The sequence below is a fragment of the Sus scrofa genome, chromosome 13, assembly GCF_054392235.1.
Source record: "Sus scrofa isolate SSC_HxYL_T2T_F1_AM1 chromosome 13, Sscrofa_HxYL_maternal_Yorkshire_Landrace_v2.0, whole genome shotgun sequence".
NCBI lineage: Eukaryota > Metazoa > Chordata > Mammalia > Artiodactyla > Suidae > Sus > Sus scrofa.
In genome coordinates, this window is record NC_139395.1 from 185,158,411 (window position 1) to 185,175,779 (window position 17,369).

Genomic DNA, 17,369 nt, shown 5'->3' on the forward strand with positions numbered 1-17,369 from the left:
CTTGATTTTTAATATAGCTACAGCCTTGATTCTTTAATTTATTTTAAATTGGATGTTTATCATAACTTCAGAGAGAAAACTCAGTAACAGCAGGGGTGGTGAAAGTGTGTAAATGGAGATATGAATAGTGATTCATTTGTAGTCATTTATTAAATATGTATATATAGAGAGATAAATATTACTGTTAATAAAATTTGAAGAAACACCATTTAAATCTAATAATATTAAATATAGCTATTTTACCTCAGATTACTGGATGAGAGAAAGGGATAAAGCAAATAAATGTAAAAAAAAGTCTGCAAGCTGAAAATATTTTGTCCTCAGTTTTTCTTATACAGCATATTCTTATTATGATATCTTTAAAATCATAACTGAAACATCTTTCATTAATTTGTAGATGAATGAATTCTACTTAAAATATAATTGCATCTGAAAGCTCTAATTTAATATCTCTAATTTAATGCACAGATAGATGAATATCATATAAATTTAAAGGGATAGCAAAAATCATAACAATGTTAATATATTGAGTGACTCCCCCACTTCCTCCAATGCAGACATTTGATGTTGGTATTCCTATTTTTTTCTATATAAAATAGATGCTTTGAATTGCCTAACTTACAAAATACACTTTTTTTCACATATCTTGGTGCCACTTTTCATTAACAAAACAGAGACATTGGTTATCTGGGGGAAAGTGCATTAATTTAGTTGCTAGCCTTTTTGGTAAAATACATGTAATTCTCATAAGTTTAGGGCCTGGCATAGTCCTGTGTGTGTGTGCATGTGTATATAGTAGATACTTGAAAAATATATGTTGAAGAAGAAAGGAATAATTGATTATTAGTCTTTTCTGTTTTAAGCAAACTTTAAGAAATATTTAAGTCAATATACTTCTCTCCTTTTCCATCAAAGTGATTTGTTTATATTGTTGGAACTTAACATTGTCATAGAGACCTTGTTGGTATGCAATAATTACATTTCATTTGAGTTACTGTTTGTAAAAATATTTATAAAAACCATAAATTAAAGCAAAGTAGAATTTTAGATACCTTTCATTTCATACAATATCATTATTTTTTACCTTTTTCTTTATTTTCATTATTTTTTCCTCTCATTTTTATATAAATTGCTATGAAAAAGATCTTAAACTTTTCTACTTACAGATTTGGCTCAAAAACAGTTTGTTAGAAATACTAGATATTTTGAGAAATTCTTATTGCTACTTTAGCTGTCAATATTGTACATTGTGTAACAGCGTCGGCATACCTATTTTAAATTAACAATTATGAGATATTAAAATATATTTTATGAAACAAAAGAAAAGTACTATGATAACTGCTAAGTAAAACCTCAATATATATATTCATTAATATTGAGAATTAATAAACATTCTAAGAAATACAGATGTATAATTAAACAGTCTTTACAAGTGAAGGAAAATAATGTTATAAAGTTCTATCCCTGATAAAGCTTTAATTAGATATATATTATTGTAAAGTCTTCATGATTTCAAATTAAAACGTTAAGTTTAACACATATTAGTATAGCCAACATGACACAGAACATATATAAGAAGTAGAAAAAGACAGAATTAAATAGGACAAATTGTCTCTGAACATCGCTTATGCAGAAATAAAGCTTAAAACGTGCATTTCTATAATGCACTCAAACAACTTTTTATTTCTTCATCACCTGCTAACCACTTAACAACTACTCAGAAATGCTTTTTTTTTATATTTCTAAAACCATGATGTGATTTTTTTTTCTCTTAAAGATTACTTCAATTTCTTTTAGTTGCTCTCCTTGAGATAAAAATGGTTATTAGTAGTAAACTGATGTCAGAAATTACTCATGGAGCCAAATATCAATTCCTGCTATCCTGGACAACTCTAGAGCATTTGCTTTTAGGAAATTCTAAGTGGAATAAGTAATTCCACTCATTTTAGGATATGTTAAACATTTACTTAGAAGTTCTATGTGGTGAATGGTTTACAATGACTCCATGGATTATGCTAATTTTAAAACAAATTCAACACCGTAGGCATTTTAATCTAGTTGCAGAGGAATAACAAATCATTAACATCAAACTATGGTCTTAATAAAGCAAAAACAACCTCTGCATTCTTGAACATCTTATTTTTCTGTTTGCATTTATAAGGCAAGGAAAATAAAAAGTGTCCCTTGATCACATTCTAAATATTCAGTATTGTAGAGCTTCATATATTTTAACCTATATTCTGAAACATTTTCATAAGTCATAACTGACACTAAGAAAAATTAAAATGTACTATCTTTTCTCATATTTCGATAACCCTAACTGATAGCAATTGAGGTGACTTGATTACTTATAGTTAAGTAAAATTGGATCTCAATTCCTATACCCTTAAAAAAAAAAACTTTAAAGTTCTATTTAATGTGTTTTCCAGGCCATAACAAAGAAGCATACTGTACCTCTTATGTTGCTGGTTGTTGCAGATGTGGTTGGGCTGGTGGTTATGGCTACAGTGGTTGTGACTGTTGCAGTGGTAAGGGAGGGGATGATAGTAGTGGGAAGCAAAGTGTTGGGAACATCTGGTGAGTGGAAAAAAACAAAATATAAAACAAAATCATATCATGCAAACAAAAGAGAAACGCAAATGATTCAAATTATAAATACATATATCTTATTTAAGTTTAACATTAACAGGCTTAAACAGATTATCTGGTACAAGGCTGGCTGTACCACATGGTTCTTGTCATTTTCTGTTCACTTCTTTTTCATGCTCCTACACAAAGCAAAAACTTGGAGCAGTGTTTGAGAATAAACAGATTGCCTGCAATATTTAGAGTGAAATTTAAAATGACAAGAATTCATTTGTTCGCTGAGTCATTTAAAAAGTTTGACATGCAGTAGCAAAATACAGATAGGTAAAACAAAAAAATGACATGCTTTGTCAAAGAAGTAAACAAAGGAACAACACAACAGAAAATAAACACAAATAACACCACCATATAAGATTAAAGAAACGTTAACAATGGATGAGTATATGAATGTTAAATGCTTTTTGATTTTTTTAAGAAAACTTAATGATAGGATGAAAGCAATCTTTAGAAATGAAAAAGAAGCCAATTGTTATTATTATTATTTTGCTTTTCCTTTTCTCACAAATGATGTTAATGTACAGCTTAGAGTCTTGCAATTCTTACCCTGATTAGCTGGTAACGCCTTCTAACAATTTTGCAGTACCTAGGAGTCTTTAACAAGTATTGAGTCAACTAGCATGAAACTCAATAATCTGAGATGTTTATGACTTATTTTACTTGGCATACCTAAGAGAAGTTATTGAATAAAGATTTGAACCATAACATTCAATCTCTAATCCATAACCAGATGCCAAAAGTTGACAGTAGATTCAAATAGTCATCGTAAAGAGAAAGAACAGTTTTTAACATCAAAATCTTCCTTCCTTTCACTCAAAACCAGCTGAAAATATGAAGAGCAGCATAGAGAACACTGAAACAATACAGCCAGTGTCAAGCAATGAGAACTTCAGTAAAATCTTCTGAGAGTCAAGTCTTGTCTCAATCAGAGAGGTGTATAATTTACACAGTAAGGAAATTAGAAACAGTTCACAAATTACCTGTAATTACTGTGCTGGGGTTTGATTTAACATGTTTGCTACACAGCTCCTGTATATTCAGAGTATTTGACAGATTATTTGGCTATTAAAAGGCTTCCTGTCATTCTCTCAGCTAAAAGTCTCTGAGTCACATCAAAATTTTTCTAGTTCCTTACTTCTGATAAATAGCCCTACTCAATCCTCAGACTTTGACCTGCTGAATTCTCTACACTGGAGACATCAGAAAACAGCAGGAGATAACTCTCTTATCTTCAGTATTGATGTTTATACCTGTTTTTTAACAGGGAAAATGCTTCCTGGCCAGTCAAATTAAGAAAACAACCTTCTGAAAATCTAATGGTGCTACATTAATCACTAGAGAAAATGGGTATTGCCTGGGGTATGATTACCATGATCATAAAGTAGAACTGACTTTAACAGCATTATAAATTGATAAATATCACAAATATGTATACATATGCTTCTTGTTTATTAATTTGTATAATATCTTCTGATTTTCATTGTACACATTCCTAAATAGTTTAAGCTGGCTGGAGGTAAATGAAAGACATTTTCTAAGTTTAAAAAAAAATGTGTAATTTTAATTTTCATGCCTATCTAAAATAGAAAATAATATGTTCTTTATGTGTTAGCAAAATCATTTGCTCATTAGAATTTCAAAATATATGTATTTAATTAATGCAAAGGGAAATATCTTCCAGAGCTATCAAACAAAATACAATAATATTAGTCCTTTAATACTCCATGTAACAAAATTAATATTATCAAACATACTATAGGTTATAAAATATGAAGTTATTTGCTACCAGAGAATGGGTTAGAATAAAATACCATTGGATCTGAAAAGCAGTGCTTCAAAATTAGCTACATCATTTGATTCTTGAGAACTGAAATGCAAATAAGTTTTAATTTTAATTTTTTTAATTAAGACTTTTTAATTTTTTAGTTAAGACAAAAAAAAATCCCACATTGTTTGGATTTCTTTTTCTTATTTCATATCAACAAAGGTGGGTAATTATAAATTCTGATTTGTTTTGGAAAGAGTCCATATATTTTCAGGTACTATGATCATTCTTATATAAACCAAACAAATTCTATTTCCCATGTGAAAATGTATGATATATGGCATTTTTTTATCCAGTCTAATATTCAACAAGCATAAAAACAAAAGGTAGTTTTAATAATTGTTAATCAACTTTAAGAGAACTGCCCTAGAATTTTTTAACATGTCCAGATAGATAACACCATAAACCACTATTGACTCACAGTCCGGCTCTTGTTTATCTGCTCATCATTCTCTCTCACACTCCTCTCATGACTTATATGTACCTAAAAGCAAACTGCTGAAAGTGATTTGATGGAAAGTACCTTGGCCAATATGAAAATTGGGTCAAGAAAATGACCTGTCAAATAAATCTCTCCAGTCACTGTTACATATTTTTAATCACTAGTAACATTATTTCACACTATGTGTTCTGAAACATTTTAAACATTTTCACTTTTGAAAAAATTCTCGTCTTTTTCATTCTGTTTTTTCTTTTTATTGTACATTCACGTCTATTCAATTATTTCAACTCTATTGTGAAATAGTAAAAGTTAAAATAATCTAAATATTCACCACTGGAAGATTAATCAGAAATTAACTACAATTCAACAATGTAAGATTAGTCAGAAATAGCTGAAATTCTCAGACAGATCAAGGAAATTGTGTGATACTTCTCTACCTAAACTTTCTATTTGCTCTGATTTTATCAGTGTCAGTCTTCCCACCTGGTACTTATCTTTGAATCGAAGAACTCTGTCTACTTTATTGTTGGTAACTTAGCACAATTTAGAAGGTCAATAAATATTTACTAAATAAATTTGTTCATAGCATTATAAACATATATTTCAGGGGATCTAGAAAAGTTCACTTTTTTGACAGGATCAACTAATTAATACAGAACTAAAATTTTCTTTAATTCTGCTCAAAAACATTTCTTCTCTGTCTTTAATACATACAGTTTTTATTTCCTGAAGATACATTTTCAAGACCAAACCCTATAACTCATTCCTTCAATAATTTTCCTTCCTAATAAAATGAATCTTTGCCTACATATCCTGCTACTTCGAAAGCTATGTAAGCCTGACCTGAGATTCATATGCTCCACACCTACTTATGAATGCTCTCCATTTCATCTGATTTGAGATTTTCAAGCAAGAGTGAAAGGCCAGGAGGGCTTACTAGGAAACTCTCATTATGATCAGTGGTGAATAGTCACAACAAATTTATGAGTTGTCTATTATTAACTCCACTGAATGGGTGAGAAGACTAGTTTTCTTGTCTCTAAAATGACATATACATGTGTATATATACACACACATATATGTTATATTATAGAGAATATATTTTTAAATATGAGTATTATGGAGAGAAAGGTTTCTTCAACATTCCACCTCAAGTTCACGTATTATATCTGCCTGATTATAACTCTTGTCAAAGAAAAAATAAGCAAAACTCTAGGCTGTCTTCCCTAAGGCCAAACACCCATCTCTCTAGTTTTCACTCTTTAAGTGAGTGGCAACATTTGGCATCATTCAGCAATTATTTAAAAGGTCCTGTTTTGTGTATTCACTTTTGGGCTTTTATTTAGACATTGTGATAATGAAGCTACATTTTCATAAAGAAATATTAAATTGAAAATAATCATTTGCTTCATTTTTGAGGCATCTAGAATGCTGTGCATTTTAAAAACCATTATGCTATTAATATGTTAATAAAAAGAATATTCAATCAAATATAGCACACGATAGAAAATGCACGTCATTTTCTGCCCTTCTAAGACACGACCATTTTTATTTCCCCAAGGAATAAAAATGCACTCATTCATATGCAGAAGAATTACACACGTGCATATACATGTGCACACACGCACAATAAAAGTAACTTAATCCTGGTTCAACACTGATTTACTAATTCTGTTCATAAAGCCACATAATTTGTAGTCATATTAACAAGTAATTCACTGAATATGACTTGTCAATATTAGACGATTTTAATATATGCCTTACATGTTAACATCCTATGATTAAAGGTTATTTAAATGGGCACTAAGATAACTATAAATAAAAAATAGAAAAATTAATGGTATGTAATTTATGAATAAAATTCAGAAATGATAACCATATAATAGGTCAATTAATTACGTGATATTTAATCTCTGATTTCTACAATACAAAGATGGGCTCAATTTTTTATTGTCATTTTCCTTGGAGAGTATGTTAATTTAACTAAATACTATTGAATTTGCTCAGAAAAATGATTAAAATAAGAAGCTCAGATTTTATAATTTACAAAAGAAATTAACTGTATTAAATATTTTCTAGATGTCATGGCATAAGTAATGTAGTTAGCAACTGACAAAATATATAGTGGATAAAAAATGTATCTTGAGAAGTGAACAAAGTGAAAACAACTAAATTGTATTTATTTATTTTAGTTTATACCTGATCAGAGAAATCAGTATATACAAATCATTTAGATATAATTTAAATCCAAAAAAGAAATTTCAACAAATTTCTTCATAATAAGAAATAAAAGTATATTCTAGTTAATAAGAAATATGTTTGAAAGTGATATAATATTTTCAAGTTGTTAAAAGTTTTTATCACTATATGTATAAATATTTCATACCAATTTCTCTGATATTATGGTTATGTGTTTAAAATCTTTCACTAGCAGATTAATCTTGAGGAACTACTTATTAACTATATACTAAATGCATAAACTTGCTAAAATTTCTCCACAGTTTAAAAAATATATTAAACTGCATTTACAGAGGCCCACGATTCTTAATCAAAAACTACAGTTTTAGTGAAAACTATAGTAGCCATAGTAAAATCACCAATTGCCTTCAAGGGAAAAATATGAGCATTTTTATTGATAGGAAACTAAGAAAAGTGAAGGTTCTTAAGACCTGAAAATATTTACTTATAGTTCTACCTACATATAAGGTATGAATTAAAAGAAATTATGGTTTTCATTTTACTTGTAACATATATAAAATGCTATTCTAGTGTAAAAGTAAAATTCAAGAGTATTTCAATAATGTCAGAAAGAATCCCAAATCTAGTCAATTGAAAAACTGCATCTTAGTACAGTAGGCTGCAAAAGTTATTCATGTGAAAGTTGGGTTATAAATAAATACAAGGTAAATACTGTGGGTTACTTCTATAAGAACCTATTCACTTGTAGAAACACAATTTCAACTCACATAACAAAGTTATTAAATTAAGAAACTAAAAATCTGTGTTCAGGCACCATGGCTAAACTTTGCTACGATAAATCCATTCATCCATCATCTGTTTAATCCACATGACTCTGAGATGAACTCCAAACTGCACCCACCATTGATTTGATATGCTTCAATGTTAAAGATTTTTGGAACAACAGAGGCTAGAGTACCTCAGAGCACATATGCTGGGCTTCTTTTCTTCATTTCTTATAGTGCCAAGTTAACATAAATAAAAAATCCAAAGCCTAGCACACTAAATATCTGCCCCAATACGAGTGCTTTCCCCAAGTTCTAGACTTAGCTTTTTCTATTTCTTTGCTGCTGTGTTCTTGGAGCTATATCCTGTTTCACAAACTTGGTTTTCTTCTTGTTGATCCTTCAAGTCCAGTTTAAATATGATCTCATTTGCAAAGCATCCCTCAACTCTGCAGAGTTAATGTATCTTCCTTCAATGTGCTTTCAAGCACTTTGCACACACCTCTATATATGTTTATTATATACTGTATCACCATAACACGTATGTTTATGTACCTATCTATCCAATAAACTATAGGCTCAATCTTTATAAACGAACACATCTTTGTTTTTAAAACTAACATTTTGCCTTAGGACAAATTTTTTCTGACCCAGTTCCTAAGTATTGCCCAATCTCATCTTAGAATAGCTTCCCTTTTCTTGATGTACCTAGTAAAATGCTACTGTCAAGTTTCAGTCTGATTCCCACCTGTTCTATGAAGACTTCCTTGATCAACTAAATCCCACTGATTCCCCTTCTTTGAATAATTCTCATGCTTTCAGAGTTTATGTACTGCTTCCCTCACTTTGTTATCAATACCCCTCCCCCATGAGAGCGATCTTACAGTCATGACTGCTATGAACATACCCAGAGTTATGTGCCTTTCACCAACCCCATGTCTCTCTCCCTCCCTCCCTCAGAGGAAGCTATCTTATCAAAATACATGTGTAGCACTATGGCAACATTAAAACTTTTTCTCAAATTTATATAATCAATTCATACACCCAGTCTAACTCATTAATAATAAAGTTCAGAGTAAAGAGAATATATATCAATGAGCTTCATGATTGAAAACTGGAAGGCTGTAAAATTCACTTGGTGCTTAATACATTACTAATTTTTCTTTTTTTTTTTTTCTTCTGAACCAACAAGATGATAAGATAATAAGGAGCAGTCATAGACTCCATGTTATACTTCTGTGCTTCCTCAGGATACTTACTTCTATGTTTTGAATTTGACTGGTGCTATATAAATAATGCATCCTTTGGTGGTAAAAGCAATGTTGTCAATAGATAGGAAATGGTATCATTTTTTAATAACATAACATGAATCAGTAGTTGAGCCTTATATGTTCTTAATCTCTGCAAGAAATCCCCCCACATTTTACCATGTACGAGATAATTCTTACGAATTTCTGCTAAGCGTCTTCCAGTCCAAAAGATTATTTAAAATATATATATATGTATATATATACATATGTGTGTGTGTGTATATATATATATATATAATACACTAAAGAGTCTTACATTCCAAATGCAGTCCTTCAATGTTTTTAAAAGTGTTAGAGCTCTAAATCACAATATACAATTCAAAATAATAGAAAAAGTGTTCTTTTTTTCACATCCTAATGAAGAAATTGAAAAAATGCAACCACATTTTGTTATTGGAGCTTATTAGAGCACAACAGATCCTGTATAACCTTGTCAAAAAGAAATCAGTTCCAACAAGTGCTGTATACAGTAAATTGAAGAGTGGTACAGCACCTTTTTTCCAATAACGAGCTTTTCAGGTTAAAGGTATGTTCTGTTCTCTACACAAGCAGTGTACAGTAATTTCTAACTTGTCAACCTGTTGGGTTTTGTGGCAGGTTCTCTTTTTAAAAATGGCATTCTGGCCCTTTCAGAATGGATTTTTGAGGCAAAATTAAGTCTGAAGAGTCCCAGAAGCCCAAGCTGCTTGTTTCTCTCCAAGGACTAGTGTTCAATAGGGAGAAAAACTGCTATCATTTAGTCTGGACTCTATCTATCTACTTCCTTTCTGCTTTATATCATGAACTCCCCTGGGTGGTCCCAGAATAATCAAGAGTAAATCCGGTCCAAGAATTATTAGCAGTGATGCAGAAGGGACAGAATTCAATGTATTCTGGAACTATTAAGGTTAAGAAGTGTCTTTTTGTTAGAAGCTATTCACATTTCCTAATTTTAAAAATAATAGACATCCTTAACTTTACTGATAGTTGCAGTGCATTTGGAAGCAATTGTAAGAGGAAAAGTGTACTGTTTGCTTTTTCACCTGTGCAGAGAAGGATATTTATCTGTTCCCATTGTGTTCAGCTCCATGTAGCAGCCTATTTGGATCATAGCATAAGAAGGGATAATAGCACTGAGGCTCCTACTTAAACAACAACTACCAGGTTGACAAGGCCTCAACTGGCCAGAGCATGCTTCCTCCTCCAGAGCTGTAGGGTAACCTTGTCTGCTTCATAAAAAGGAACCCTTTTAAATATTAGATTTGAATGAATCACTTTTCATTCCTTTGTTAGCTTCAACTGCTTCACATACTAAATGGAATCCTTACACAATAAAAAAACAAAAAACAAAAAAACCTGTTCTGGAAAAATAAAAAAAAAAGTACTGCAATTTTAAACTGTAGGCGGTAACCAACAGTTCTATGCTATTACAAGAAAAGTTTATGAATAAAACCAGTCTGTTATTTGAAAAAAAAATGTATGCATTAAAGAAAAAAATACACTTTTACATTCTGAACTGACAAAAGTAAAGTGAAATTTAAAGTAGGAAAAAAAAATGTCTTTGAAGTGGATGATTCGACCTGATTTAACTCCACCTACTTCCATACTGGAAGCTCTTTATTAAAAGTACTTTACCAAAAAGTAAATCAGATTATTTGATCAAATACTTAGAGTTCTATGAGGATGTCAGTTTCCTTTGAGAGAACAGTACTGTCACTCATCAAAAAAAACAAAAAACAAACAAACAAAAAAAACAAATGCACAAACAAAAACAAAACATCTTACCCAAATGTAAATATACATGAGGGGAAGTGTGACATAGCAGAAAAACACTGAGAAATCTGGATATTTGGCTGAGTCACTTTGTGTTCACCTGAAACTCACACAACGTTGTAAATCAATTATACAATAATAAAATTACATAAAAATAAATAAAGCAAGCGAGGAAGCAAGAAAGAAATCAGATATTTGGGTTTTTCCCTTAGGTTCTGTGATAAAACAGCTGTGAGACATTTTGCCTCTAATTTATGCATCTATGCTCATCTAAAAAAATAAACTTTAGGGAATTCCCGTCGTGGCGCAGTGGTTAACGAATCCGACTAGGAACCATGAGGTTGCAGGTTCGATCCCTGCCCTTGCTCAGTGGGTTAACGATCCGGCGTTGCCGTGAGCTGTGGTGTAGGTTGCAGACGCGGCTCGGATCCCACGTTGCTGTGGCTCTGGCGTAGGCCGGTGGCTACAGCTCCGATTCAACCCCTAGCCTGGGAACCTCCATATGCCGCGGGAGCGGCCCAAGAAATAGCAACAATAACAACAACAACAAAAAAGACAAAAGACAAAAAAAAAAAATAAAAATAAAAAAAAATAAACTTTAGACCTGATCATTTATATAAATCTTTTTGGACAAGATTCTTTATTAGTGATGGATCATTGTTGACTTTCTAAAAGTAAAACACTTTCACTCAAGAAATTTGTAAATGCAAAAAAACTTTCATGACTTTAGAAAATTCATAAAGTCCCTAAAGGGGTTGGTTCAGATTTAAAAATGCAATGAGGAGTTCCCAGTATGGCTCAGTGGTAACGAACCCGGCTAGTATCCAGGAGGATGCTGGTTCGATCCCTGGCCTTGCTTGGTGGGTTAAGGATCCAGTGTTGCCATGAACTGTGGTATAGGCGAGCAGGTACAGCTTGGATTCAACCCCTAGCCTGGGAACTTCCATATGCTGTGGGTGTGGCCCTAAAAATACCCCCCCCAAACAAAATTTAACAATTAAAAAAATAAAAATTCAATGAAGTAAGCTTATATGATGCCTCACATTATAAATCATATAACTCTCCCAACTTCAAGATTATCTCATGTGCACTTGAAAAAATCAATGATAACATGAATATGATACTAAAAAAAAACCACTAATGTTATTGAACTTTTTAGGAAACAAAAATCTTCATATCAAGGAAACCATATTTATGTATGTCATGCTTATGATTAAAATCTCTTAAGCTTTCTCTGCTTGACCTTATTTTTTCCAATGTTAATTTGTCATTGTGAATAACAGTTTCTTAACTCATACTAGGTTATATATTTGTGTTACTACATGAATTTTTTATAGTGGAACTCAGTAGAAATATTTCTCATTTTTATCTCATTTCCTCTTCTCATTTAATACACAAATTCCACAAAAAAGTAACAATGGGTTCTGGAATGCTGAACCAAATGTCCTTAGGGCTTACCTAAACTGTGCTACTGTAGTGAGTTAACAATTTGTATAAGTTTGAAACGCCGTCCTTAAACTGGAAGTATTACACAAAATTAATTTTAGTGAATTCTAATTTTCACATACATGTCCATTGTCGGTCAATTTTTTAAAGGTAGTAAAATGTATCCAAATTTAACATTTAGCATTGCAATATAAAAACTTATTTAAATGAAAAAGGACAATATCAAGATATTTCAAAATTATTATTATAAATTTGCTATCCTATAACTTGACAAAACCAATAAAGGCAATTTGCAGATACTTCTGGTGCAAGTATATTGATAAATAGAGCTTCTTGGAGGTATCCATAGCAGATAATCCTTAATAGACACTAACGATAATGTTAAGCAGAATTGTAAAGAAATATCTATTGAGCTCCAATTTCAATATGCCCTCCTATTGCCTGTGTCCCTAGAATTCAGAATTTTCATGAAAAGCAAGGTCTTTCTTAACCTTAGAAAAACTTGTTTAATAAACTGATTCCCACATGGAATGTAGTGACACAAATTGACAACCTTGCCCAAATTATTTACATTTAAAACAGAGGCTTGATAAAGAAGTGAACCTTTACCAAAGTAATATATTTTCTTGTTGTGAAATTTCTTCTTCTCCTGGCCACGTGTCCTGGAATATTACAATTAACTAGGGGACCTTGAAACATCTGTGAAATTGCATCATGGTGAAACATATGAGTGAAAACACCTCACTGGTTTATTTTTACTAAGAAATCCAGTCATAACGGAGTGTTTATTTATTTATTATAGACCTACAGTGCCTGGACTAGCATTTTATGTACAGTAGTATATAAATCTTTCTTTAAATTCAAGAAAGAGTTCCTGAAACAGTAAGTTATTAGGTAGTGTGACACTGTGATATGGATTTTCAGGTCATGCCTCAGAGAAGTTTTATATCTGGCTAGAAGATATAAATATTATCTTTATAAGAAATGATATTTTTTAAAAAAATGGTATAAATCTTCAAAAAACAAATCCATTTTTTTTTTTTTGTCTTTTTGCCTTTTCTAGGCAAAAATGCTCCTGGGGCATATGGAGGTTCCCAGGCTAGGGGTCTAATCAGAGCCTCAGCCACTGGCCTATGCCACAGCCACAGCAACACGGAATCCGAGCCATGTCTGCAACCTACACCACAGCTCATGGCAATGCCAGATCCTTAACCCACTGAGCGAGGCCAGGAATCGAACCCACAACCTCATGGTTCCCAGTTGGATTCATTAACCACTGAGCCATGATGGGAACTCCGAAAAAACAAATCCAATTTTTAGTTAGCTATAACCACAGAATTTTGAAAAGATAAACAGGTACGTGAAGTCAATTGTAAAACTCTTCAAATTTCAAAAATTTCTATTAAAGATGTGAATTCTTCCATACACAATTATTCATAGTACGCATTGCTTAACTTTATATAGTGCAATTTACATATGGATTTCCAAGCAAGTAAATACATCTCACTTATTTTTCCAATATTTGATAATAGTTAAAGGTCTTGATTAAGGTGGCCAAGGAATGAACATCGTTACCCTGATTTTGCTTAGAAATTAGAGCAGTACATACACATACACAGACATACACTTATATATGTACTTGATTATATATATATATATGTGAATATTTATGTAAATGTGGATTTTTGCATATGTATGCATACATATACATACATACATGTATTGTTTTATTAAGGTTTCTTCTGTTGAAAGAGAAACAGAAAGACAAATTCATCATTAAAGATATATTTACCTATTACCTGCTATTTAGAAGGCACTGTGCTAAGATCAGATCTCTACTTTGAAGACCGTCATAATCTACTGGGAAGACACATAACACATTATTAACATGTACAAATACATATGCATGTACAACATGTGCACATAAATGCATGTACATATATGTACAATTGCAATACACATAATATACATGCACATATATAATCAAATATATAAATAAACAACTAAAATTCTAAATAATGATAAATACCCTCCAGAGAATTAAAATGATATGTGACTGGGGATGACTTATACGAAGTAGAAAAAAAAAGCCTCTCTGAGAAGATTCACTTAAATCGAGATCTGAATGATAAGAAATCACCCTTGGAAAGGCCAGAATTCATGATGGCATTCCAGGCAAAGGAAAAATTCCTAAATAAGAAAAGAGCTTGAAGTCTTAGAGGAGTTGAATGAGGTCCAGGGAGACAGGGATTGTGTAGAGAGTGATGAGATGTCACAGATGGAGTTAGCAGCACCTAATTCTGGGATTGATTAAACTAGGGTATTAAGAATTTAGGTGTAAGTAAATGCCTTTGGCAAAATTTAAATGGGGAAAGAAATGAAGGAATACGCATTTAAAATATTTATATATTGCAGCTGTATGGGAAACAGATTGGAGAGGTGGAAGCAGGGAGGCCATCATGCTGTTGACAATGTTTCAATAAGCTAGAGTGGATGGTTAAAAGAAGTGGACATACTGGGAGAATGGTTTGGAAATAGCTGTTGGAAGGACTTGCTGATGAATTGGAAAGAAAGGCAGAGAGAATTGAAGGATAATTCTTGGATTCTGGAACAAGCATGTGATATGTTGTTATAAATATATTTTGTGAAAACTCCGTTTTTGTAAGAAGCCACAATGCAGGTTTTATGTAAAACCTTTTCCTAGTTAGGCATACCATTGTTTCTAAAAAGGAATGCCCCAAATTCCTCCCCATGAGCCACTGGATATTGCTTGACTTCTCCATTGAATGAATTCATATATACTTGGGTAGATGAGCTCTGTACATTTCACAAATCTATAATCTAGCCCCCCTTTTTTTTGGCACCTTAAAAAACAAATTAGAAAGCCTAAGTGCCATGGGTATAATCCTTCTGTTCTGCCTACCTTACAGCTATGGACAGAAAAGATCCTATATAAAAATTAAAAATTACATTTTTGGGGTGGTGGAGTTTTTCCTCCCTTCAAGCAGGAATGAGGGTTTTCCTTGGGGACGTTTTACTCAGTGTTCATCTAGGTCCCGTAGAAACATTGACTTCAGGAGTTCCTATTGTTAATGAAACTGACTAGGAACCATGAGGTTGCAGGTTTGATCCCTGGCCTTGTTTAGTGGGGTAAGGACCTGGAGTTGCTGTGAGCTGTGGTGTAGGTTGCAGACACGGCTCAGATCCCGTGTTGCGGTAGCTCTGGCATAGGCTGGTGACTATAGCTCCAATTAGACCCCTAGCCTGGGAACCGCCATATGCCGTGGGTGTAGCCCTAGAAAAGACAAAAAAAGAAAAAGAAACATTGACTTCAGAATGACTTCAGATTCATTCAGAATCTCTGAATAAATTTTAATCTTGAAAGGTGAAACTTAATCCATTTTATGCTCATCTTAAAGAGATAAAATTAAGCCTCAACTCTGTGTTGAGCATGCCTGCACATACCACCATTCAAAATGTTTTATAGTGAAAGCAATGTTCCTGTCTCCACTATTTGATCCCATTCCACTTCTTTCTCAGAGTTCAACAGCATATCATCCAGTCAGAGGTACGCCTTCCCCACAGGCATCACAGCTCTCCCTGCTTATTCATGTCCAGAAATGCTATGTTTTATCTCAGCGATGAAAGACGGTACTGTTTTAAGACTCATCCAACTAGTTTACTGTCTGGAAACTCTCAACTGGAGATAAGAGCAGCAACCATAGGGCTCTTCCATTAGAGCACTGTTGTTCCATATGGATGTCTTTTCTATCCTTTTTTTCCTACGCTGTATATTTTTCCATCTCTTCTTCTAAAGAAAGCATCGCCACAGGGGAAAAAATGCTCATTATGAGCACAGAGAATTAATTTACCAACCGGTAGGTCTATTTCCATGTGTGTTTAGCTGAATCCCTTTTTAATGTTTGCTAGGCTGTACATCTGTCCGTCACCCAGTCTTCTTTTTCCTGCTCCCCACCTACTCATTTGAGCTCAAAGATTCACTGTCTTACTTCCATGCTGATTTGTATCACGTTTCCCAACAGCACAACTAAGCAAAATAAATAAATAAATAAATAAAAATAAAAATTCATGTAGATACTCAATGTTCCTAAATGTTTCACTGCCAGATAATTGTAACAGGAAATGTAGGTGTGACTGCCAACTTTTTAGTCTAGCTACATATTTACTATGAAACACAGAAGTACACTTCATTTTTATTGATGAAAGTTCTCATTAGCTTTTACATTGTTGATAGTCATAACATGAATATGTAAAATATATACAAGACTAAGAAAGTATATATTATAATCATATTTCTTTAGTACTAGAGTAAGACTAAGAAAGTATATATTTCTTTAGTACTAGAGTAAGACTAAGAAAGTATATATTATAATCATATTTCTTTAGTACTAGAGTAAGTTTGAAAACAAATTTAGGATATTACTTTATGATATTCCTAATCTGGCTCATAATTGTTACTGCATGTACTTATTACATGTATTAATTATTTTGCTAAATTTAGGGTCAGGTGCTAATAACCCTAAAGCAACTAAGTTTATATTTTTCACATTAATTAAATGTTTGAAAGTGATAACAGATGGTTTAAAGACGTTTGTTAAAGTGAAAGAAAGGCTGCCTTCCATGACTTAGTTTGTCTCTCTCCCACAGTAAGCAAATCAATTGAGAGGAACAGTCGGCACCCAAGATGGAAAGTGAATCTGCATTTACCTATAGAGTCTGAAAAAGATATATATCTAAGGAGCAATGAAGCTTGGAAGCTTGGCTTGACGCAACAGTCTGTAATATCTTGGTGTACAACTGTCTATCTCTGTGTATTTTTTATTTTATTATTAACAATAAAAGCAGAGTGAAATGAAAATAGAAGTTATATTGATTTTTTTCAAAGCTAAAAGGGCATACTTAATAGCTTGATATCTTTCACTAAACCAAAACATATAGGTATTTCTTATAGTAATATTCTTTCTTAC

The 17,369-nt window shown here is 32.2% G+C and overlaps 1 protein-coding gene across 4 annotated transcripts in view; it reads right to left on the bottom strand.

Moving 5' to 3' along the window:
- Positions 1–17,369, bottom strand: part of CADM2 (cell adhesion molecule 2) — a 1,076,345-nt gene that overhangs the window by 94,179 nt on the left and 964,797 nt on the right. For 2 of the 4 annotated variants that reach the window (XM_021071359.2, XM_021071358.2), the window contains one exon: positions 2,455–2,574. The exons of the other annotated variants lie outside the window; for them this stretch is intronic. In XM_021071359.2, coding sequence (XP_020927018.1) covers positions 2,455–2,574 — 120 coding nt within the window. The remainder of the gene's footprint in view (positions 1–2,454; positions 2,575–17,369) is intronic. 4 annotated transcript variants of the gene reach the window in all.